At 37.7% G+C, this 24,916-nt stretch overlaps 1 protein-coding gene across 3 annotated transcripts in view; it reads left to right on the forward strand.

Moving 5' to 3' along the window:
• The window catches only part of LOC109430795 (G-protein coupled receptor dmsr-1), a 505,508-nt gene extending 481,054 nt beyond the window's left edge, over nt 1–24,454 (forward strand). For all 3 annotated transcript variants that reach the window (XM_062852690.1, XM_062852692.1, XM_062852691.1), the window contains 2 exons: nt 3,322–3,585; nt 23,462–24,454. In XM_062852690.1, coding sequence (XP_062708674.1) covers nt 3,322–3,585; nt 23,462–23,783 — 586 coding nt within the window. In that variant the 3' untranslated portion in view covers nt 23,784–24,454. The remainder of the gene's footprint in view (nt 1–3,321; nt 3,586–23,461) is intronic.
• Nucleotides 24,455–24,916: the final 462 nt, after the last annotated feature.

Consider the following 24,916-nt stretch of genomic DNA (forward strand, 5'->3'; position numbering starts at 1 on the left):
ATCATTACAGAAAATAAATATCATGGAAGATGTCGAAGATTTTTGCCAAAATAATTCCAAAATTATCAAGAACTTTTCAGTATAAGTACCGAAACAATTTCCAATAAAACTGCCGAATTTCTCATATTAACTAAAGAAGTTCAAAGGATCTGCCGACGAATTTTCGAAAGAAGTCGTAAAAAATAGCTTATAAAATTTTAAAAACAACACGAATTGATTCCCAAAATAATGACGGAGGAAATTTGTAAGAAAGTTATAACAAAATTGCCTTCAATCTTTAAGGGGCGTCATCAGAATCATCAATCATTGCTCTTAAATTTTGAACATGCAAATCTAGAAGCAATAAAAAATATGCACAGGAATTATCAAACACTTTACAAAAAAAAATCAAACAAGTAATAGGAGGAATTCTCAAATAAATTGCAGAAAGAATTTCCGAGACAATGTTACACAAACTCAGAAAAAATATGATCAGGGATTCACGAATAAATTGGAAATTTTGTAATAAATTGCCCGAGTATTTATCAAAATTGCTGAAGAAATTCTCGTATACCTTGTTTGCCGAAGAAAATCTCAAAGGTTCCCAGAGAAATTTTGAAGAATGATCAGAACATGTCTCCTTACCTTTCAGGATATTCAAATCCAGTCAGCTAATCCAGTTCATGGTCTTCTCCAAGATGTCATCCCTGAAGAAACTGTAGAGGTTGGTTGCACAAGAGATCGGTGGAAGTAACAAATAATCATTGTTTACTGCTTCATTTTCACATTTTCATTTCCCTTTCTAATATTATTATATCACAATATTTCAACTAAATTGTATTATATTTTTCTCATATAGCTTCTTTCCACTTTGCAATTCAAGCACATACATTTTTATAACACTCTTCTTTACCTTTTTTCTTGATGTAATATCCCAACTGGGGCAAAACATGCATCTCAGCCTAGTTGTGCAATAACTTTCTGTGGAAACATTCTCTATTCATGACCATTTTACATTTGCGTATCGTATGGCAAACTTCCTCATTGCAACATTGCATTGTTGAATATCCACTTTTTAAACATAGACTATGAATCCTTTCACAATAGGTATAAACATTATAGGTAAACCGTTGCACAGTGATAATCTTCACATAAGAAAAAAAGATCACGCTGCTGACACCACATCACTGCACTTTTTCGCACATACTGCTCAGACCTATCGCGGTCTATCTCACTTTCTGCAAGATGCTGCATTTTAAAATTGTGTTAAAAAAAGCCCTCCACTATCCAACAAACTTCTTTAAAACCGTGGATTTCTCCAAAGTCGAAACCGTCGAAACGCAAGAACAATTACCTGACCGCCACCGACAAAGACCGATCCGACCGCGTTTCCTAATTATTCCAAATCCGTTGTATCATGTACTCACCTCACCGTAAACACTTCTTTCACTAAAATTTTATACGTTTAAGTATACGAACTACTGAAATAATAAAAAAATATCGCGTTTAGTTCCGTCTTTTCTCTAAAGATAGCCGCAAACCGACGACCGACCAGCGACGACGATGGTAAAAAACAAACTGATTTTAATTATTTTTATCACACACACTCAAGCGTTGCTTATACAGTACGGAAACTATTTCAACTTTCCATACAGTACATGTGTGTGTGCATCATCCATCGCAGGGAATCGAGTTCGGTAATCGAGTAGTTCAGAAGTGGGTCTTGTGTCGTGATACTATTTTTGCTACGCATGTATGCGGTTTACCGTCCGTGAGCGTTTGTGCGCCATCGGATAAGCACGTTTCGCGCACATTCCATGCATATTCCGTGCACAAAACGACAAGCGCGCGAACGCGCACAATTCTCTGTTTTGGGTGTAGGTATGACACATCCTCTGGACCAAGTTGTCCGGGTTTGTGTCCTCCCCGCATGTGGCAAGCATGCGGTCACACATTGTGCGAAAACGCGGGTACACGAACAAAACGTGTTCCGCCGTTTCCTCTAAATCATTGCACACTGGGCATTCGGGAGAATCCGAATGCCCGAAACGGTGTAGGTAGATACTGTCGGAAGCAACCATGACCTGTAAGGACCTGTGTCAGGTGGAATGTAACTTCCCCATGGCGCCTATTAATCCAACTATCTACCCTCGGTATCAACCTATGGGTCCACCTTCCTTTGGTGGAACTATCCCAAGCGCGCTGCCATTTGACCATAGAGGCCATCCTGGCAGTCCTGCGTATGCCTCTTGTGCCGCGTATTTCGAAGCACTCCATGTCCTCACTGATAAGAATGCTGATAGGCACCATACCAGTTATGACGCAGAAAGCGTCGTGTAATACGGTACGGTACGCGCTTGCAACCCTCAGGCACATAAGCCTGTAAGTACTTTCCAGCTTCCGTCGGTAGCATTTAGTACTTAGCGCGGTGCCCCACGCCGGGCCGCCATACCTAAGTATGGACGTAGCAACACTAGCCAGAAGCTTGCGCTTACTGGCGTACACCGCAGAGCTATTGGACATCATCCGGGACAGTGCCGCAATAGCTGTGGAGGCTCTTTTACAGGCATAATCGACGTGGCTACCAAAGGTAAGCTTATCGTCGATCATCACGCCCAAGTGTTTGACGGAGCGCTTTGACAGGATAGTGCACTCTCCTACACTGATCTCCGTCTGCTGCTCCGACTTCCGGTTGTTAACAACCGTCACCTCTGTCTTGTGGTGAGCCAGCTCCAGTTTCCTGGATCGCATCCACGCCTCCACAAACTTGATCGAGTGGTCGGTAGTCAACTTCACCTCCTCGATCGTTTCACCGTAGACTTCGAGCGTAATGTCGTCGGCAAATCCGACAATCTCCACTCCCATTGGGTACTCTAACCTCAACACCTCGTCGTACATGACATTCCATAACACCGGACCCAGAACAGTGCAATGGCGGAAGATTCGACTACCGTCCCTTAAACAACTTGTTCGGTCTTTATCGATCTCCGCTAGATTCATAATTTTTTTCGTAGCTAAGATCTTCAGCTGGGATTTATAAAAGAATTTGCAAAAAGTTCATCTTTGAATACCACCAGAAAGCTCTGAAAAGTTACTACACCCACGAACTGTTGTGGTAGTTTCCCCAGAATTATTTCGATCATAAAAATTTTCTTCAGCTGTTATAGGTGATACATATGTGTATGATCAATAAAAGTTTTATAGAAAAAAAGATTTAATGACAGCTAGTGTTTCAGATCTTTTTCTACTTGCCATTCATGAACAAATATACAGTTTTGAATACAAATTTCAACAAGTTTTACCAAAGTTTTCAATTAGTGTTTATCATCTCCTCCACCTCAGGTATAACTTTTGGATTCACTCGGTCATCATCAAGCTGCTGCCCTGCGCTATCCTGACGGTAATCAGCTGCGTCCTGATCAGCGTCCTGTGGAAGGCGAGCAAACGACGGCTGAAGCTGAAACAGGGCGGCAACTACGGCAACAAAAATGGTGCGGGCCCGGCCGGAATTTCCACTCCGAGCGGGGACACCAGCCATAATAACGTCGCAACCAGCATGACGGCGCCCTCGTCGACGACGACGGCAGCGCAGAGCAACGGTAGCAGGTGAGAGAGACTTCTCTAAAGTTGGGTGAATGTCGTATTTTTTTTTATTATTAAATTAGGAACATGAACTTAAATTATATGCGTTTTTGGATCACCACGATCACCTTCAGATCCACCTCTTACCCTACTCTATTCTCAATCTTTTCATATGATTTCTAATAAACTCAGTGAAATTAGGAAAAAAATCTACAGCTCCGGTAAGATTTGAGCTCATGAACATTGAGTTCAAATCACCTCAGTTGTGATTTTTTCCTAATATCAATTGGGTTGTTTAGTGAACAAAATATGGCTATTTTCTATAGCTTAATCGAAAGAGCTCATTTTTCTAAGTACAAAGAGATTTTATTGCGTTCAAATACCTTGGTTTGCAGAACCCGTAGCTTCCGGGAAGGTAAGCCCAGCTCCCTGGGTTAGTGGGTTGGTGTCAGGCCCTGCGAGCCAGCCGTAAAAAAGACTAGCACCGGAAAATCAACAAGAAAATCAACCTTGGTTTTGATGGTTGAATCAACAAAACTGTTTTAATTTTCGTGGATACAATGACAGTTCAATCGATAAAATGTCAGTTCGACCCGAACAAAAGATGCTCCTCATACAAACTTTAAGGAGAAACTTCAGAGAATACAAACATGGCTGCCACAATGGCCGACTTGGTTACCTACTCACGTTTTCAAGAGCACTAATCTTGAAAATTCGTAAACAAATGCTCTCGATTTGTAAAAGCTCCTTTGCATGTGAGCTGAGCAAAGCCAGGAAAAACAAGTGCGGCTTGGTTCGATACTTTGTTCGTCAGATTTGTGCCTCTTAAGTTTGTATGAAAAATTGCAATGGGATTTCTTGATGTTTCACCTTAAATGCATTTTAAAAATAGTTCCCGGACACTAAAAATGACGAAATTTAGGTTTTCGGCTAATATTTGGGCGAAGATTCCACTTATAAAATAATCTGGATACCACTAAAGCTCCCAAATTTAGCCATCTTTATATAAGGTGATGATGGAGATTACCCAGACAGCCAGTAATCGTATAAGATGTGGCATAAGATGATAAAGTGGAGGTCATATGCGTGCATGCCTGCATGCACGCATGGTGCATGTTTAATATACGCATACCGCCTTATACGATGGGTATCGGCAGGTCCCAAGTAGCAATCAGCATGCCTTGAAGATTTATTTATGTTTTACCCTATTTTTATACGAGCATGCGAAAAAGCTAGTTCTATATTTTGTTTTCTTCGTCATGAGAGGTTTTTGTCAACCAAAATGCCTGAAACTTGGCCATATAAATTAGCTTGATTGTGAAGGATTTGAAACCAACTCTGAGTTCAACAGCCTTCAAAAACACCCTATGACGAAGAGAAGAAAACTGCCGAAAATACACAATTTCCCCTACATAAGTTGAGTTCAAGGGTGCGCCCATCTTTTAGCACCTTGACAAGTTTATACATACTCGCTTTTATAACAACACGATGGAATTAAATATCGTATAACTTCATTCTAAAAGCATTATTTAAGCCTGTATCCGCAATAATCGGGACACAGAAGTACGGCTGTAGCTCTGTAATGAATCGGTATAATTGACCAAATAAATGACTGAGAACTCTTTGGTGTATGTTTATTGTTTGTGCAAAATTTCATCAAAATCGATGCATTACTTTTAACTGTATGAAAAACAAGCAGACGTGGTTTTAAGCATTTTGTACAATCATGATCAATTTTCATTCGCATAATAGATGGTTATTTTCCGCCACAGTTCAAAGTTCTATTAAGATAATTATGAGATTTTGTTAGTAGTTATTATACTTATAGAGACACTTTTTTGCAAAATTTCATCAACTTTGAACGATTGGTTTGAAAGCTACTGGTGTTGATAGGGCCGAGTGTTAGTAAAAAATTTTCGTGTTTTTCATGTGCGCTGTTTGCCTATTTATAAATTTTGAATTTCTCTGCCAATTTTCATGAAATTTTCATATAAGATAGCTGATTATTGTGTATTTTATGTCTGCAAATTTTGATGATTATTGGTATAGTACTTTCAATAGTATAATCGGAACAATAAAGGGTGCTGACTAATTGCTGTCTGAGGGGCTAAAATCACGTTCAGTCCCCATACATGTTTCGACTATAAAATCCTTGATAGTGCATCGATTTTCTTGAAATTTTGCCTATGCAACAAATGTAAATTGAGAGGATTGTGTTCAAAATTTCAGCCATTTCCTTTGCCAAATTCAAAAGTTACAGTGCTGACAAGCAAAACTAGGAACTGTACAAAATTCAATGGCGCTCATTCTGCTCTTTCATTGCTACAACAAAAAGTACTGCACCGATTCACATGAAATTTTGTAGGTGAAATGAACACATCTTATGATGTTATTATGCCAAATTTAAACAATTTTAATGTATCTATTGCAGAGCTATAGCTCTATTTCTGTGTCCCGATTATTGTGGATACAGGCTTTACAAAGATGCTGTCTTTAGCAAAGTTATTCAGAAGCCCAAGAGCAACAACTTTTCTAAGGGCGGCATTTTTATAGGTGTTCTGGTTTTTGCGATATCGAGGTGAGTCAGGGTGATGCAATATTGTTGCAATACCTTTTGTGAGTCCGTACTTATGACGGGTAGTGTATATTGTATGTTTTTTTTTTTCTTTTTTTCTTCCTCCCCTGTTGGGGATATAAGGTCACTAAGTTATATTTCATATAGGTACTGATCTCAGATCATAATCCGATAAAAATGTTGATTGACGTATTTTCGGAAATCCTTGGAATCCTCGGAATCCTTGGAAATAACTCTTGAAGGCACTCTCGTAACTTTCACTGGAGGAAACCGTTGAGTTGTCCATGTAGGAATTCTTAAAGGGCATCCTAGGGCAAGAGGAATTCCTGGAGGAAATTCCGATGGAATGTCTGGAAGAATGCTTTGAGGAATACCTGGAGGAAGTCCTTGAGGAATACAAGAAAGAATTCCTGGTTCCCTAGAGAAATTCCGGGAGGACACCCTGAGAGAACTCCGAAAGAGTCTACCCTGGGTGAGTTCCTGGAGGATTCCCTTGAGAAATGTCTGAAGGAGTTATCAAACGAATTTTTTGGTGGCATCACTGAATAAACTCCTGAAGAAACTGCTGGAGAGATTCTCCGGACAATTTTTAGGCAACTCATTTGGGAAATTCCAAGCTTTTTTAGGAGAAACCGTTCGTTTGGGGGAATTTTCAAAGGTATCATTTGACAAATTTTTGGAAAAATCCCTGAAAGGCTTTCTAAGAGTACACCCTTAAACATCCTTGGAAAAACTTCTAGAGGAATCTCTGGATGAATTCCTGAAGAAATCTATGGAAAACTTCTTGAAGGATTTCTTGGAGAAAAAAAAGTCTCAGGATGTATTCCTGCAAAAAAATGTAGGACGAACTTCTGAAGGAATTCCTTTGCAGGAGCTGCAGGGGTATTTTTGAAGGATTTCATGGATGGATTTCTGAACAAAGCTTTCTTGGAGTAAATTGTGAACGAATTCCTGGATGACTTGTTGGAGAATTTCTTGGCGCTTGTATTATACAGTAAATTATAATACAATACAAATCGCTGGAGGAATTCTTCCTCGAATCATTCATGGAGGAATGCTTGGAGGAATTCCCGAAGCTATCCCAAGAGGAATTTCTAGAGAAATCCATGGAGGAATTTCTGAAAGAATCCCTAGAGCTATCCCTGGAAGAATTTCTATAGGAATTTCTGGAGGAATTCTCGGAAGAGTCCCTGGAGAAATGTGTAGAGAAATTCCTGGAGAAATGCCTGATGGATTTTTTGGAGAAATACCTCGAAAAATTTTTGAAGCGATCCCTTGAGAAATCAAGGTAGGAACTCCTGGAGGAATGCTATAAAGATTACCTGGAGGAAATTCTGAAGGAATGTCTGGAGGAATGCCTTGAGGAATAAAGGGTGATTCGGTCAAAATTTGGTCACACAGTTTTTCTCATAACTTTAGACTGCGTACACCAAAACAGCTGAATTTTGGACCAGTAATGCTACATTATATGTAGCTTATACTATAAAATTTTCATCAAAATCGGTTGAGTATTAATTGATATATAGACAAAACCATCGACCTACCTTTTTAAAATTTTGTACAAAGGCGCTCCATAGTAAATTTTCGGAAATTTAAGGTCAATAAAGCACAATTTTGATTACAGAACTACCAATACTGCTCCGATTTTTATCAAAATTTTACTGTATACTACTATTATGAAAATACGTTCTTAGTAAAATTTTGAGCCATTTTGTATGAATACTTTCAAAGTTGTAGCAGTTTGAATATGAAAAAAACTAACCGGGTGCCACTTAACCAAATATAACTTTGTAACGGCTGGATCAAATTGAATGAAATTTTTACACACCATTTTGATATGCATACTCCACATACAGAAAAGTTTTCATTGAAATCGGTTAAGTATCTCTGGCTCTATAAATAAAACAGTAAAAATGTGTGAATCCTCTTTGCACAATATTTTAAAATTGCGGATCTCAGGGTTCAACAATATCTCCGCAAATACTAGAACGATTTTGATGAAAATTTTATGGTATCAGCTACATATAATGTACCATTACTGATCCAAAAATCAGCTGTTTTGGTGTACGCAGTCTAAAGTTATGAAAAAAATTGTGGGACCAAAATTTGACTTGACTTGACAAAATTTGACAAAATTTGACCACCTAAACAAGTATAACTTTGTAACGGCTGGATCAAATTGAATGAAATTTTTACACATCATTTTGATATGTATACTTTACATACAGAAAAATTTTCATTGAAATTGGTTCAGTATTTCTTGCTCTATAAATAAAAGAGTAAAAATGTGTTCTTATTTTTTAATCCTCTTTGTACAAAATTTTAAAATTGCAGTTTTTAGGAATCACAATATCTCCGCAAATACTAAACGGATTTTGATGAAAATTTTATGGCAAAAGCTACATATAATGTACCATTACTGTTCCGAAAATCAGCTGATTTGGTGTACGCAGTCTCAAGTTATGAAACAAATTGTGTGACCAAATGTTGACCGTATCACCCTTTACCTGGAGGAAGTCCTTGAGGAATGCCAAGAATTATTCCTGAAGGAATTCCTGGAGAAATCTGCAGAAATTCCTGGGGGCATCTCAGGAGCAGTTCGTGGAGAAATTCCTAGAGGAATGCCTGAAAGAATCCCTGGAACAATTTTTGGAAGAATCCCTGGAAGAGTTCCTGAAAGAATCCCAGAAAGAAATACTGATGAAATCGCAGAAGAAGAAAATTCGTGGAAATACTCCTGGAGGAAACCCTGTAGCAGCTCTTGAAGGAATCTCTGGAGGAATTCCTGAAGTAACCCAAGAATTAATTCCTGGAGGAGTTCCTGAACGAGTTCTGGGAGGAATATATGAAGGAATTCCAAGAATTCTTGGAGGATTTTTCTTAAATAGTTTCTGGTGCTTTTCCAGCAGCAATTCCCAAATAAATCCCTGGAGGAATTCCTTAGGGAATCACTGTAGGAATTCCAGGAGGAATTCTTGGGGAAATACCTGGAGGAATTGCTGAAGAAATTTCATTAGGAATTCCGGAACCAATCCCATGAGGCACTCGTTAGAAAATCCCAGGAGAGATCTCTAAATGAATTCTTGGAAAAATATCTTTAGGAATTCCTGGGAAAAAATAAAGGAATCCATATTTGCGGTAATTTCTGAACAAATAATTGAAGGAATCCTTGGATGAAATTGGAAGTTTTTTTTTGTAGAAAATTTTGAAGGTATTCCGGGATTAATTTTTGAATAACCCCTGGTAGACTTTTTTTAAGACTTCATGGAAGAAATTTTTGCAGAAATATTTCGAATGATTCCAGATGGAATTTTTGGAGTAATCACTAGCAGAAATCTTGAAAGAATTTATGGAGAAGTCTCTGAAGGAAAACATACATAACAGATATACCTTTAAGGGTCTGTGGTGAAAAACCTTTGGGAATCCCTCGAAAAAAGCACTTGAACAATCACTGAAGGCACCTCCAAAGACTTTCCAGGAGATATTCCTAGGGGACTGTTTGGTGCAATTCCTAGAGAAATTCTTTAAAGAATCTCTGGGAGGAATCCATGGTGGAATCACTGAAGAAAGCTTTGGGGAAATCCTGGAGAAATTCATCGGTGCATCTCTGTAGAAGTATCTGTAGGAATTTCTTCAGATTTATTGATTGATTTAGCTATATTATAGAGACTTTCAACCCTTGGCTGGTTCGTTTCTTTTCTTATGTATGGTGGGCCAAAAGGGCTCAACGAAATTTCTTAAGATATTGTGAGAGAAATTGTTGAAGCATTTCTTGGAACAAGCCCTGATCGAAACTATCGGAACCTCGCGAGATGTTCATTAAGGAATTCACGAAGACGAAATTCCTGCAGAAGTCCTTTGAAAAACTTCTGAAGAAATCTTTGGAAAAAAAAAATCCTGAAGAAATACCTAGAGGAATTCATACAGAAATCTTACCACGACGTTTATTTTAATCGAATACCAGTAAAAATTTGTGAATTTTGAACGGCCGCTACTTTTCTTCCCATGGTTGAGTTGATTAGAAATTACAATAGTCTATTGTATCGGTATTTTGTAGCAAAGGTTGTCGAATTAACGTTTTCTCTCTTACCTGAAAATCTTAAGGACGTGGCCGTTGCCGTTATTGGTTAATCAAGAAGGAATAATTGACACGTAGCATCTGTCAAATCCGAACATTAAAAAAAGCATCAATAAATAAAGGCTAAATTATAAACGACTCATAAGAAAGTGGTCATTCTCTATAAAAAAATTAAAAAGTTCCAGTGAAGAAACAGGGGTGTAAGCAGTAATAAATAACAAAAGTTCCATAAACAAATAAAAAAATGCATAAATAAATCAAAAGTTTCCATAAATAATTGATTTTTGAGCAATTAAAAACGTCAAAAATGCAATGAATAATTCAACTGTTGCAATAAAAAAAGCCATTTTTCCCACCAAAAAACTTTGAATTTTCCATAAATAAATCCGATTTTTCCATAATAAATTAGAAAATTCCCAATAAAAAAATATCTAAAAAGCAATAAATAATTCAAAAGTGCAATAAACGAAAAAAATAAATTATCAATAAATGTCAAAAAACGAGCAATAAACCTAAATGCATTTTGAGCCAAAAAATTACATAGACCATGCGGCGAAGCCGCATAGAGGATTGAGGAACTGAGGCGGCAGAAGGCTCCGATGCACCGATATCCGATGCACCGCAATTGTATCGTTTCGGTTCTAGGCAAACAACAGATCCAAGAATTTGCCCGGTATAATGCAAACATAGATGTTATCCCTTTTTTAGGTCCGACGAGCGATAGCGAGTTCGGACAGCAAGCAATTGCTCGGTAAATTGCAATCATAGTTACGCAGGCTTTTCAGTCGTTTCAGTCATATAAGTGCGATTCAGCATTTCACTGCATCATACTTTCCTGCATTTGTTTTTCATGGGTAATTTAGTCATTTTTTATTGCTTTTTCGATATATTTTTATTGTGAATTTTCTAATTTATTATGGAAAAATCGGATTTATTTATGGAAAATTCGAAGTTTTTGGTGGAAAAAAATGACATTTTTTATTGCAACAGTTGAATTATTTATTGCATTTTTGACGTTTTTAATTGCTCAAAAATCAATTATTTATGGAAACTTTTGAATTATTTATGCATTTTTTTATTTGTTTATGGAACTTTTGTTATTTATTACTGCTTACACCCCTGTTTCTTCACTGGGACTTTTCGAATTATTTATGGGACATTTTGTATTTATTATGGAACGTTTAAATGTCTGCCATAAATAAACATAAAATCAAAATCAAATTTAAATTTTGGGATCCAAAAGAACCAAAGCATTAAGGGTTCGTTCAAATATTACGTAACGCTAAGGGAGGAGGGAGGGAGTCCAGCACTGATTTAGGCTTCATACACAATTTCTAAAAAATCCATACAAAAGTTGTTACATGGGGGAGGGAGGGGGTCTAAAATTGGCAAATTTTGCGTTACATAATATTTGAATGAGCCCTAACTGACTTTGTTCTGGGAAATAGCTAAATAATAGCATCATTTAAAACGAAGGTCATAACCACATTTGTAAATGCAAAATTAGCTATTTTAAGGTTATTGTAAATTACATTACTTCAAAGTAAGAGCGAATTCTGTAATTCTTAAAACATTATGATAATCATAACTTTTGATTGTATGAGCAAAGAAATTGTATATATTTGCCTTGGTTTGCAGAAATATAAAAGAAATAGATAATCTTGTGTAATAAGAGGTGATTAAAAAACGATATATGGAGTTCAAATGATTTAAGTTGCATTTTCGTATCGTTCATGAATGAAAAACATATGACCATTCGAGTCTACTTACCTGCATGAAGATTTAGAACCCAAAGCGAACCGTTCAAAGTCGACTCATTCAACAAATTTAAACAGAGTATTATTTCTCTGTTCTTATAAAATAACCAACTGGAAAAGAACATTTCAAATATGAAATTCTAATTCGGTTTGGATTCAAAAGCTTTGCTCAGAAAATATCAGTGATAATGCGAACACGTCGACAACGTGAAAGCGTGGTGAAAGATTCGTTGGTTAGCCTGTTAAAAATGACAGGACAGAAGCCAATTTTGCTTTTCTCTCTTTCCAATTGTGGTCTCTCCCAGTCTTATTGGAATTCATTGTAACGAACCACCCGGTAGGCGGCAAAGTTCAATACAGTCAGTGATGCGTTGCTGTTGTTGTTCTGTCCTCTATCAACTGAAATTATAAGTAGTCATTTCATAAGCAAAATCATAGAATTAAAATATGAATTGATTCTGACTCACTCGGAAGCTCATAAAAGCAAGGGAATGGTGAATTGCCGTACTGGATACTCTCATATTCTCACAGCAACGCCGTCACAGTTTCTCTCTCTGCCTGGGGACTTGCCTGTGTAGATATCGATGTGATGTGAACAACCGGCAACATCGTCTGAAAGTAAATTTGCTCCTATGACTCCACACTAAAGCTTGCCGGCCGGTGGTGTTGTGCATCGATAGAGTTTCTGGTCTCGCACGGTACAGTACGCCGGCAGAGCGTTCCTTTGGTAGGAAAATTAATTTCTGAATAACTCTTTAAATTTTATCGTGAAGGGTCTCCGAGGATTCGTTCTTGGAAGATCCAGTTCAATTGAATGAAATGACATCAATCGGATTCCTTACGCTAGTGATGAATTCATTGATTTGACGGCAAGTGCAAATCCAGACAATTTGCAATTCTCACGGGTTTGTTTTTATTATGCTCGTAGGATTTGATGAAAAGAAAATGCAACAAAAAAAAATGAGTGTGAGCAAGAGTCGGCGCGGTAACCGCTAGCGAAGGTTTGAAGACGATTTTGTGCGCTTTATGAAATCAATAAAATAAAGGAATGCAGAAAAATGAAACACGTCGGGTGCGTTGGGCGAAAAGGTTTATTAGGATCTCGTTGGGTCAGAGTGCCAATAAATATTCGACGCTCCCATGTTAACCCCATTTCAAAGCAATAGAATTTCGGATCGGATTGATTTCTTTCTTTTTTTGTTATTATGTATGCTCAGCATTATTAAAAAATAAAATAAAGAAACAGAGGCAATACAGTGCGAAAAACCCTTTTTATTGAATAGGATTTAAATAAGCGTACCTAACTGTACGATGAACGCACAACTTTATGTGCATAGGCATTGGCTCTTTTAAACATGAAGCTCCTACATATTTTCATCTTATGAAAAATAAGGGATTGAAACCAGGCCCCTGACACGGCCTATATCAATGCATTGGAATCATGGTAGACAGGATGTCCTGGGCGCTAATAAATAGCGCCCACTGTCAAATGCGAAAACATCAACAATTTTTTGTTTAACGTTTATTTTGGTTTGTTGATCAGTTTTTGGAATCATTTTTTCAACCGCTTATGATCACAAAACACCTCAAACTCGCTTTAATATTAATGTACGGTAAGAGGAGCATGCGATTAGTTGAATAAAGCAACCCAACAAACACGCATTGTGAATGTGATTTCGTGTGTGGCTCACAACATCAAACAAAAGCTGCGTTTGTTGATTACACGCTCGTTTCAATTTGCACGAATATGAGTATAAGGCAGTTAGATGTTGACTACGATAAATTTCATTCATGCCAGGGGCCTGATTGAAACGCTGTTTGTTTTGTTTCTTATTTTTGTATTTTTGTTGGAAGTGAGCACGCATGAAAACAAAAAGATCGAAATCAATCGTTGCCGTAATCGCTTATTTTCGAATATTATGAATATGAGAGCGTAAGATTACTGATGGCACTCATACCCTAGTTGAATTAAATATAGCAAACATGTTAGTTGGGACATTCTTCCTGAAAATCCAAACATTATTAGGGAAATTCCTTCAGAATATATATAATACAACCTCTCCAAAGACTTTATCAGAAAATTTTCGACATATTTTTCGGGTTATTTCTTCCAAGGGCGTTTTTTTGAGAATTGCTACAACAATTCGTTGTGAATCCTTTTGGAGAATGCATACAAAAGTTTCTTAGCGGTTTTGTCTTGGGATTCTATCGAGAATTTTTCAAGATATTTGTTACAGAGCTCCTCTAGAAGCTTGGTTGGAAAATGTCGCGGAAATATTACGCAATATATCATGACATTTCGTAGTTTCACCATTACCTGTGCAAATTTGTCGCCGTGCACATAAACCTTCAATAATGTTGAAATATTGATTTCGTTAATAAGCATTTCTAGTTCGGTGTTGTGAAATTGACAAAATAATCAAGTGATATTTTTATGACATGTTCAAACCCTGCTGCAGAGATGCATTGAAGACTTCATTTTAGAATTCCATCGGGAACGGTTTAGTGTAGTTATGATTTTTTTTTTCTGTCCTAGTTATGATTTTTTGAAGTCGAAAAACACAAAATTGATTGCACCTTCTTCTTTTTCTTCTGCATGGCTCTACAGGGGATGGCCAAAATGTTTGGGATAGGCAACTTTTTTTCTCCCACAAAAAAAATCAACATGCTGTAACTTTTCATAGAGTGCATAAAAAAATCTCAAATTTTGACAGCTTGTCAACCTATTATATGTGCATCATTGGTACAAATTTGGGCTCGACTGATCAATATTTCGCGAAGTTAGAACCGTTTGGGTAAAACACTATTTTTGAGACAACTAACTTTTGAACTGTCATATCTCGGAAACCAGTGAACCAAATTCAATGAATTTTTAAACGTTTATCAACAATACATTGATACTTAATACGACGTTTTAAAATGTAATATTTTCTCACGGCGAGTTAAGTTATACCGGGTTGAAATTTTTACCCATATAGAGGATAATAAGTCAGATTTACAATACCACACAAAAAATATTAAATGTGTTCTTCCTTGAATCTAAATAATCTCTAATATATCTGATAAGAGATAATTTGAGAACAGAAGTGGAAAATCTTTGGATATCAACATTAAAATTTATTGACATTGATGTGAAAAAATTACATTTTTCCGAGAAAAATCCAAAAAGTGTCAATCCATGATAACTTTTTTCAACGTTTAAAAAGTACCTATGTTTTAATAGTTTGTGAAGCATTTGCATATTGTTAGTGTACGTTAAAAATTTCATTCAATTCGGTTCACTGGTTTCCGAGATATGACAGCTCAAAAATGAGTTGTCTAAAAAAAGGTGTTTTACCCGAACGGTTCTAACTTTGCGAAATATTAATCAATCGAGCCCAAATTTGTACCAATGATGGTTGACAAGCTGTCAAAATTTGATTTTTTGATGCGCCCTATGAAAAGTTATAGCATGTTGAACTTTTTCGTGAGAGAAAAAAAAGTTGCCTATCCCAAACATTTTGGCCATCCCCTGTACTTTCCCACTGGAACTTGGCCTTTATCTATTTTCAACTTAGTGTTTTTTGAGCACTTCCACAGTTATTAATTGAAGGGCTTCTTTGCCTGCCATTGCTTGAATTTGTATATTGTGAGGCAAGTACAATGACACACTACACGCTAACCCTCAGTTACCCAGATTGGCGTCAAAGCGACCCAGATTGAGCAAAACTGCAGTTACTCTAATCTGAGTAAAGGCACCTTCACCTTTACTCAAATCTGGGTCACCGATGATGGTGGCAAAATCTGGGTAACCGGTACCGAGCTCCTCCGGGACCTTGATTTTGTTAATTTATTTCCAATTTAGATTTTTGATAAAAAGCTCCCAATTCCCATGTGCTGTTCACTCACCTGATGCAGGAAAACAGTTCCCTGTAAGAATTTCACTGTTTTTCCGTAATTTATCCTCATATTTTCGTGGAAACATCCATAATTGCCAGCGTTCGCCTGACCGCTGCCATATTCTCAAGCCGGAAAGTGACAAAGTGCCGATTACCCAGATATTTACCTAGATTCAACCGCCCCGATTGGACTTGAGAATCAAAGAACAGATTCGACCCCCGATTCTGTTATTAATTCCTCCAAGGATTCTCTTACGATTTTTTCTCTGATAATCCCCAAAACTGCATTAGAGATTACTTCAGAATTCATCCTGGGTTATCTCTAGAAATTCATATAGGTACTTCTCCCGGACTTCCTTCATTGATTTCTCCTGGGATTTCTTCAAAATTTCCTTTAGATATTTATCCCGAGATTCATGTTTCGGATTTTTTTCTGAAATTTTTCGATTTCTTACGGGCTAGGAGTTCCAGAACTCTTCCATTCATATCTCCCAAAATTTGTCATCTATTTCTACGTGATTACTTTTAGGGATTCCTCCGAAAATTTATTTAAAGATTGTTTCCTTTAGAGATTTATCCCAAGATTACGGTCGTCATTCCTTCAGACCAATGATGCAAATGATCACCTCACTAGTGCTCATCACAACTCATCAACTGTATATTTATCGCGTGTGATTGAACTGTGCACTGATCAGCGATGACCAGCAGCAAAGAGGTGGCAAAACGAACATGATGTAAATCACAAACGATTTTGCACACATCTGACTGTGCCGTCACACGCTCGCCCGAACAGTCGAACCATACCGAATAGGTTGGTTTGCGAAGCTACGGCTCGAACGCTCGACACGCACACAGAAGCAACATTCGCATGTAGCGATACCATACTAATAAAGCTTCCAGCCAACGATGCTTCGCGAGAGGCTGTCGAAAAGCATCGAAAGCGATGAAAAGAGATGCTTGGCTAGAACGCAACGGCTCAACGGCGAAAAGAAAGAGTCAACTATGCTGATCAGTGTTGCGTCCGTTCGTGTGCTACTCGTATGGGAGGTTGATTGAATACAGCGAGGATGGGTGAAAACGTATTCGTTGTCGAAAGCAAATCGCATCATTTCGCGAATGTTTTCATCAAATAGCAAGCTTGCTTCAGACATTAACTAAGGGGAGGCATTTTTCTGATATTCAGGAGATTTATTCCGGGCTTTCAAAAATTTCTTTTGTGTTTCCATCATGGACTGCTCTAAAGGAAACAATCCCTGGAGCAATCCATGACGGAAACACAGAAGAAATTTTTGAAGAAAGCCCGGAAGAAACCCGCAAGGGAATCCATATCCAATAAAAGATTCTATCCAAGATTTCTCTCTGAATTTCTTCAGAGACTTCTTCCAGAGATTCCCACTGTGATTTTTCATGGGATTCCTCCCGAGAATTTTTCAAAGATTCCTTGCAAAATGCCTGGCAGGGGTTTCACCTAGGGTTCGTATATTATTTTTCATGGGATTCCTCCAGGGATTTCTCCTGTAATTCTTTCAATGGTTCTTCCAGGATTCTTTCAGAAAATAATCAAAAGAACTCGTTTTGAGATTCTTTCAAGGAACACTCCCAGAATCTTCAGGGGTGCCTTCAAGGAAATTCTGTCGGGATTTCCTCCGGGATTTCTTTATGGATTTCTTTCGGCATTCTTTCGGGCATTACTCGCGTTATTAATTTGGTATTTCTTCAGAGATTTCTCCCGTGAGTTTTTTTTTATTTATTCACGGGTTTCCTGTAGGGATTTCGCTCAGGATTATTCCAGAGAATTCCTCCGAGATTCTTTCAGGGAATCTTTCTGAAATTCTTTTCATAATTTCTCTAATGATCTTTCATTGAGAACTCTCAGGATTAGAGGTTCCATTTCCCGACCAATTTGCTTGTCTCGGGATTCGGGATAAAATTTGTTGCTTGTCCCGGGAAACCCCGGGATCTCGGGAAGTTTTTGTATGTGCTTAAAAACGCAGTTTTGTGGTTGGGAATATGTTTTATTCAACAATTAAAAAAAAAATCAATGGTTCAAATCAAGTAACTAATCTTATAAATTTGAATTCGTTCTATCACTTCAATTAGCAAATGTTATGAATGATATTATCGCTCAGTGAGGTTCGTTTTTCAGAACAGATATTTCCGCTCGCTGGTTAACGTCGGTTTAAATATTGGTTTAACTTACCATGTAGCTCAAAAAGGGGCAGCTTTTTCACAATTTCTTTTGAAAAATCAATCATTGCCGAATCAGTCTGGGACGGGTTGGTATATTCCTCTATGGTCGATTCAAGTTCTTCACGCATGCTCGATGTTGGCATGCATACAGGGCAATCCAGCATTTAAGGACAAACGTCTTGAAATACCGCTTCAACAGTGCATCAGAACTTCAGACGCACAAATCTCAAGACGCAACAACAACTCAAACAACAGTGCATTTTATTATTCTGTTCTTGCTCACTTGTAAAAAGCTTAAAATAAGAAGCTCAGGTGCGCTAGTTTTGTTTACGAAGAGATTTGTGCTTTCGAAATCGTGAGTAGGTGCCAAAGTCGGCCATTGTGGCGGTCATTTTGGGATTCTAACAAGTCTGTCCTTAAATCGGCAGCATCATTATCGGTTTGTCTTTGGTAGTCTTGCAACAATCGAACTCGCAGTTCCTTGATGAACTTAATCATTTGCGTTTTCGATAAGCTTTCCAGTTCTGCTGGCACTTGCGTTGACAACGGAAGACCTTAAAGGAACTTCAACGCTATTTTATTTAGCGCTGTTTGTTGATTCTTTTCGTGATTGCATTGAAGAGGGTGTTCCCACCTTTGGAGTTACTATGCTTAAGCTTAGAATACAAGAAACTCAAGCTGCCTGCCGCAGACAGTATAAGTAGCATCCCAATGCTTCCGAAGCGAGTTTGGTTGGCTAAATAGCTTCCTGAAGTTTTATTGCAACCTCGAAATCACTGTCTAATATAAGACCTGAAAGGCATATTTCGGAAAGAGTTTCTTTGGTGCAATCAAAACAGCGAAGGAAGTGCTCCAGCATCGTTTCAGTCGAATTTCCACAAGTTTTGACGTCCACATACAGTTAAAGTGGTTTATGTAACATTTTCGTGATTAGTCTTGAAGGTAGTTTTCGAAAAAAAACACGACTATAGGTATATGGATGAACGGAGAAAAAATTAATCCCGCGATTCGGGAAATCCCGAATTTTTCAAGATCCCGGGATTTTTTTTGTCCCGGGATATCCCGGGTTGGAACCTCTACTCCGGTTTCTTCTTCTGAAATTTCTTCAGATATTTCTCCAGAATTAGGGTAACCAAACCATATGGTATCCTAAAGGAGAACATGTTCTCCTTTTTGATCAAAAATCGAATGTCCTCCTTTTTGAACTTAGATAACATTGTATGTTCAGCTACTAGCACCGAATACGTTTTAAATAGATATTGTCGCGCTTATCTTTTATTAGAGTCCTGCGGCGGTCGTACGCTCGCAAGGCATACCGCCGCATGACAGTCGCAAGGCAAAACAAAAGAAAAAGTGTTCCCGCCAAAAACAAAAGCACGTGGATTTCGCGAAGTGACAGATGTTTTTGAATGTATTTGTGACGAACGGCAAGAGTGGCTCAGTGGAATGAGTGTTCTTGCTGTCAAACCCCATATAATGGAATTATATACTTTTAAATCTGGTGACGCTGTTATGATTAGTGACTGTCGCGCTAATATCAGAAGCCAGAGGCAGATATTCGCCATATTCTGATTTTTCTTGAGAGGCATAATAACTAGAATAGAAGTTATGCTTCCAAAGCTAAATTATTGAGAGTACGTGTTACGTGAAATCGAACTCTCAATCTTCAGATACTCACTGCTATTTATAAGGAGTGAATATACCGATATATCTATATATATAAAAATGCAGTGGCATACGTGGGACCACGCATAACTTGCGAACGGGAGGTCCGATTTTGGTCGCCTTAGTTTTGTTCTGTTAGTTTTCACCCAAGGAAGGTTTATGAGGCAAAAAACATGGGAAAATTGAGAGTTTTTGAAAATCGATCTTCCATACATTTTATGACCGGGGACTTGATCTTGGATAGAAACTTGAAACGTCAAAAAACGCAGTAGGCAAGACAAAGTTTGCTGGGTTCAGCTAGTTTCATATAAAATTCCAATTTAATCCACCTGAAAAAATATAGTGAAACCTTAACATAATGTTTCCATCGAACAGGCTTACTGATATTGATAGCTTTTGTGTTACAGTTCCTAACGGAAATAATTTTCTACAACACAATACACAATACAATATAAAAGCAGCTGCAACTCCTAGTCGATTAGCTCAAGTCACTAAATCTTCTGGCAAATCTCTGTAAGTTGTAACAGAATAGCAGTTATACAGTGTATCAAACAATTATCCGTACAGCAAATTTTTTGTCAAAATAATTTTTCATTCAAATGTTTATAACTTTTTTATGCGTCAATCAAAAACGCTGAAATTTTGACCAATCATGACCCAAATATTTAAGCTCCATTGGTAAAATTTTAAGTGAGATCGAATAAGTTTTCTGAAAGTTTTAGAACTTTTAGTAAAACTCTAGGGGCAAGACAGATCTAACAAGAGCAAATCTGTATTCGAGGTGTTGTTCAGAATTCCTCACATTTCCTCAGAATTTCTCCCATTTATGCCAAAGTGTGATCTGGCACCAATGTCAAAGTGCAAAGTGTTGCATGTGCTGAATAAAAAAATGCAGTTTTAGGGATGTCTTTCTACAAATTTCGTCAATCTTCGATAAAAAGGGTAACTCAGAAACTCCCGGAGTTGCTCTCGTTTGCACAGTGTTTTGCCCCTAGGTAAAACTTATAAGATTTTTGAACACATTTTTAAAACATTATATCTCAATATGTACCCGATGAAATTTTTTTCAACTTTTTATGGGTTACATCTTATAGGGTATTGGTTCCCTTCTTAAGCATGTGGCTCCCATTTTCATCCTACGAAAAACAAAGGATTCAAGCGCTGTTTGTTTTGTTTCTAATTTTTGTATTTTTTGTTAGAAGTGAGCACCCATGAAAACAAAAAGAACGGACTCAATCGGTGCCGTAATCGCTTGTTTTCGAATAGGATGAATATGGGAGCGTGAGATTAATGATGGAACACATACCCTACCTAAGGCTTTCACATGCATCTATGTTTGAGGTTTTATATTCACTACAAAAAATATGAAAAATGTGCTTATGTAGCTGACGATGTTTAAAAATTTACTATATTTTGCACATATAATCTGCCAAACGTTTTCCACCAATAAAAATGCATTGACTGAACGAAAAATCCATAGGACCTACTCTTCATATGTAGTTTAGTAGGTCCTGTATAAAAATACTACATTAAGAGAGTTTAAAAAAGTTGAAAGCACTTGGCACTTTTATTGATCAAAATATGATTAATTTCCAAATGACACTCTGAACATATATAGATTTTTCGTATTTTTTGTAGTGAATATAAAACCTCAAACGAAGCTGCATATTAAAGCCTTAGGTATAAGCTGTAACACAAAAAAAAATTGAAAAAATTTCATCATGTACATATTGAGTTGAAAATGTGTTCAAAAATCTTATAAGTTTTACTGAAAGTTCTATAACTTTCAGAAAACTTATTCGATCTCGCTCAAAATTTTACCAATGGAGCTTTAATATATGGGTTATAATTGGTCAAAATTTCAGCGTTTTTGATTGACGTATAAAACAGTTTAAATGTTCATAACTTCAAAAATTATTTTCACCAAAAAATTACTGTACGGACAATTGTTTGATACACTGTAGTAGCCGAATAAAAAGTTATCGAGTTCAGAAACCTGTGACGACTAGTGCTGTTTTCGATTATGATTTGATTTAGATTCGTTGTTATTCAGCCTTCATTGCTTCAGTTCGACTGTTGTACAATCGAGAGCAAAAGTGATTGAAACTTTGCAAGTTTTCCAAGCTTATTGAACAGGGTGCTTATAAGTACTACACATTTTGAATTAAATAAATCTGGAGCAACATTTAAAAAGAGCATACAAGTATTGGTAAACAATGACTTCAAACGTCGCTCCTGAGCCCCCATCAGCTTCACACAAACTAAGACCGTTATCAGATAGAGCAAACATCGATCTTTCGGATAACGGTGTTCATTTGCATGGGCGGGCTGCTGTTAAACCCTACGGAGCATTTTCGAAAAAAGACACAAGACCTCTTGGGCCCTTTTAGATGTTGCTCCAGAAATAACAAGTTTGAGTTAAGTTAGAATGATAGCTGGTTTCAATTCATTTTCTTGAAGAGTTTGTGAAATATGCTGGATGCCCTTGAAAAAATCAATTAGCGCAAACTACGCAAAACATGTTAGTTGGGTAAAACAAATGCGATATGAATCCAATTTGTAAACTTGACTTTTTTTTGTATTTTCGTGATATTTTAAAAAGTGTCCTCCTTTCCATACACATGTCCTCCTTTTTATGGTCATGGTCATACCATTGGTCACCCTATTCAGAATGCTCTTCTTGAATTCTTTCAGTTACTGCAGGATTCTTTCACAGATTGCTCCCGGTTTCCTTCGGGGATTTCTCTTGGGATTCCTGCTGGATTTTTCCCGGGGTTTCTTCTTGATTTCTTCCGGCATTCCTCTGGAATTTATCCCAGGATCTCTTCTAGGAATATCCTCCAGAATTCTACCTAGGATCAAGGATGGAAACACTCACTTGCAAAGAGTTACATTCACTTGCAGTTTTCTTAGCTCAGAAGCGTGCAATCAAAAAACGATGTTTGAACGATTTTTGCCCTGTGATTTTGTCTAAAAGTTTGCCAAATTTAGCAGGGGTCGCCCACGCATACTGAAGTCGTGAGGAAGCTGCGAAGGCAACTCTCCACGAGGTGAATGTAATTTACACTCACCTCGTGGAGAGTTGCCTTCACAGCTCTGTCACGACTTTGGTATTCGTGTGCGACCCCTACTCATTCGGCAAAGTTTTAGACAAAACCACTAGGCTAAAGTCGTCCATACGTCGTTTCTTGATTACACGCTTCTGAGCTGAGAAAATACCAAGTGAGTGTAACTCTTTGCAAGTGAGTGTTCCCATCCCTGCCTAGGATTTCTCCCGAGGTTTCTCCTGATCCGGGTTCACTCCGTAATCGAAATTTTAGAGGAAATTTTAGAGATAGACATTTCTGAAACGATTTTTGGATCTTGATAGATCCTTGGAGGTAGGGTATTGGTTCACTTATTAAGCATGTGGCTCCCATTTCCATCCTACGATAAACAAGGGATTGGAGCGCTGTTTTTTTTTTTGTTTCTTGTTTTTGTATTTTATGTTACAAGTGAGCACGCATGAAAACAAACGGAACAGAGCGGAATCAATCGGTGCCATAATCACTTGTTTTCGAATAGAATGAATTTGGGAGCGTGAGGTTACTTATGGCACTCATACCTTATTTATTTAGCTGACTGTAAGCGTGCGAAAACGAAGCTACTAATGAAAAAGAACCTCGATGAAGCGAAATCGATCATGTTACGCCCGTACGATACTGAACGCAAGAGGTCTATACATCTCAAAGTATATTCTCTTTCCTCTTCTTCACAGGCACCCCAAAACGGATCGCCGAGCGGACCGGACCACCACTCTGCTGGTGGCCGTGCTGCTACTGTTTCTGCTCACCGAGTTTCCCCAGGGGATCCTCGGGCTGCTCAGTGGCATCTTGGAGAAGTGCTTCTTCAAGCGCTGCTACGCCCTGTTCGGCGAAGTGATGGACCTGCTTGCCTTAATCAACGCCGCCATCGGTTTCGTGCTGTACGGCTTAATGTCGAAACAGTTCCGCACTAGTTTTAAGTCGGTTTTTTGCAAAACTCCAACCCATAGGGTCGAGATGACGAGAATGACCGGGCTCACCACCACCTGTGTCTGATGCGATCGGATCGGGATCGGGGATGGTGCGCCGGATCGTTCAGCTGGGGGATTCTAGCACGAATTTAGACACTCTTTCACTCTTATCAATTTGGATATCGCATCACTGTTTCAATTTAGCACACCGTTCGTTACATAAACCAATAGCCATTTAGCTGTTTCAGACCGGTAGAAGTCATTTCGTAGCACATACAACACACATAAAAAAAAATGGACAACGGAAATCGAGAGCTAAATTTTGACTAGAATCGAATGTCCCAAGATTTTCGCTTGGGTTGGAGTTGTGATTAAAAGGAATTTACTGTGTAAATACAATCACTGAGCTTCTGGATAGTGAGAGAATATCCACAGACCAACAGATGTACGTAATTATGTAGTTATAATTCATTGCGTTAAATCGTTATTTAGGGAAGCGAGACTTTTGGCATAAACACAATAGGCATAATTTACATTAGGCATAATGGAAGACTGGTATGATGCTCGTTAGGCATAATGGACGAAAGGCATAATTTGCTTTTTTGTCAAAGATTCTATGGTATTGTAGTAATTTATGTCATTTTCATTGCGTTTTGAAATCAGAAGCCAATTATCTCTTTTTCAATATTATGACTTTCTTCAAGTTATTGTAACAGTTTACATAAGTAATACTCGTATTATTTTCATCATATATCAATTTAATCCTTATGTGGTCGACAGGGTACCCGGGTACCCAGCACCCATTTAAAATACACGGTGTAGAAAAAAGTAAAATGTTTGTCGGACACATAACGGTTAACGGTCTATTAAAAAATAAAGTTGTTGGTTGAGAGCCTCATGATTGGTTTTTCCAGGGTCATTATTTTATGGTTGATCGTACTAAGTATTTTTTAGTATTGGGCGAATGTATTTCATATGTGACTATAGTTTGAATCGAATAGTGTTCTTAGTATATATTTTTTCAGAGTATCTTTAATTTAAATATTTTGCTATATGTTCACTGTTGGATAATTTTCCCTTTTTTTCGATACTAGCCTATTATGCCTAACGTCCTTTATGCCTAATGAGGTATACTCTCCAAAATGTACGAGTTCTTTACGAATTCGGTAGGTTATAATAAAATAATGTAAAAATTCAACCAATATTTGTGTCATAACG

The sequence above is a fragment of the Aedes albopictus genome, chromosome 2 (genome assembly GCF_035046485.1).
Source record: "Aedes albopictus strain Foshan chromosome 2, AalbF5, whole genome shotgun sequence".
Classification (NCBI taxonomy): domain Eukaryota; kingdom Metazoa; phylum Arthropoda; class Insecta; order Diptera; family Culicidae; genus Aedes; species Aedes albopictus.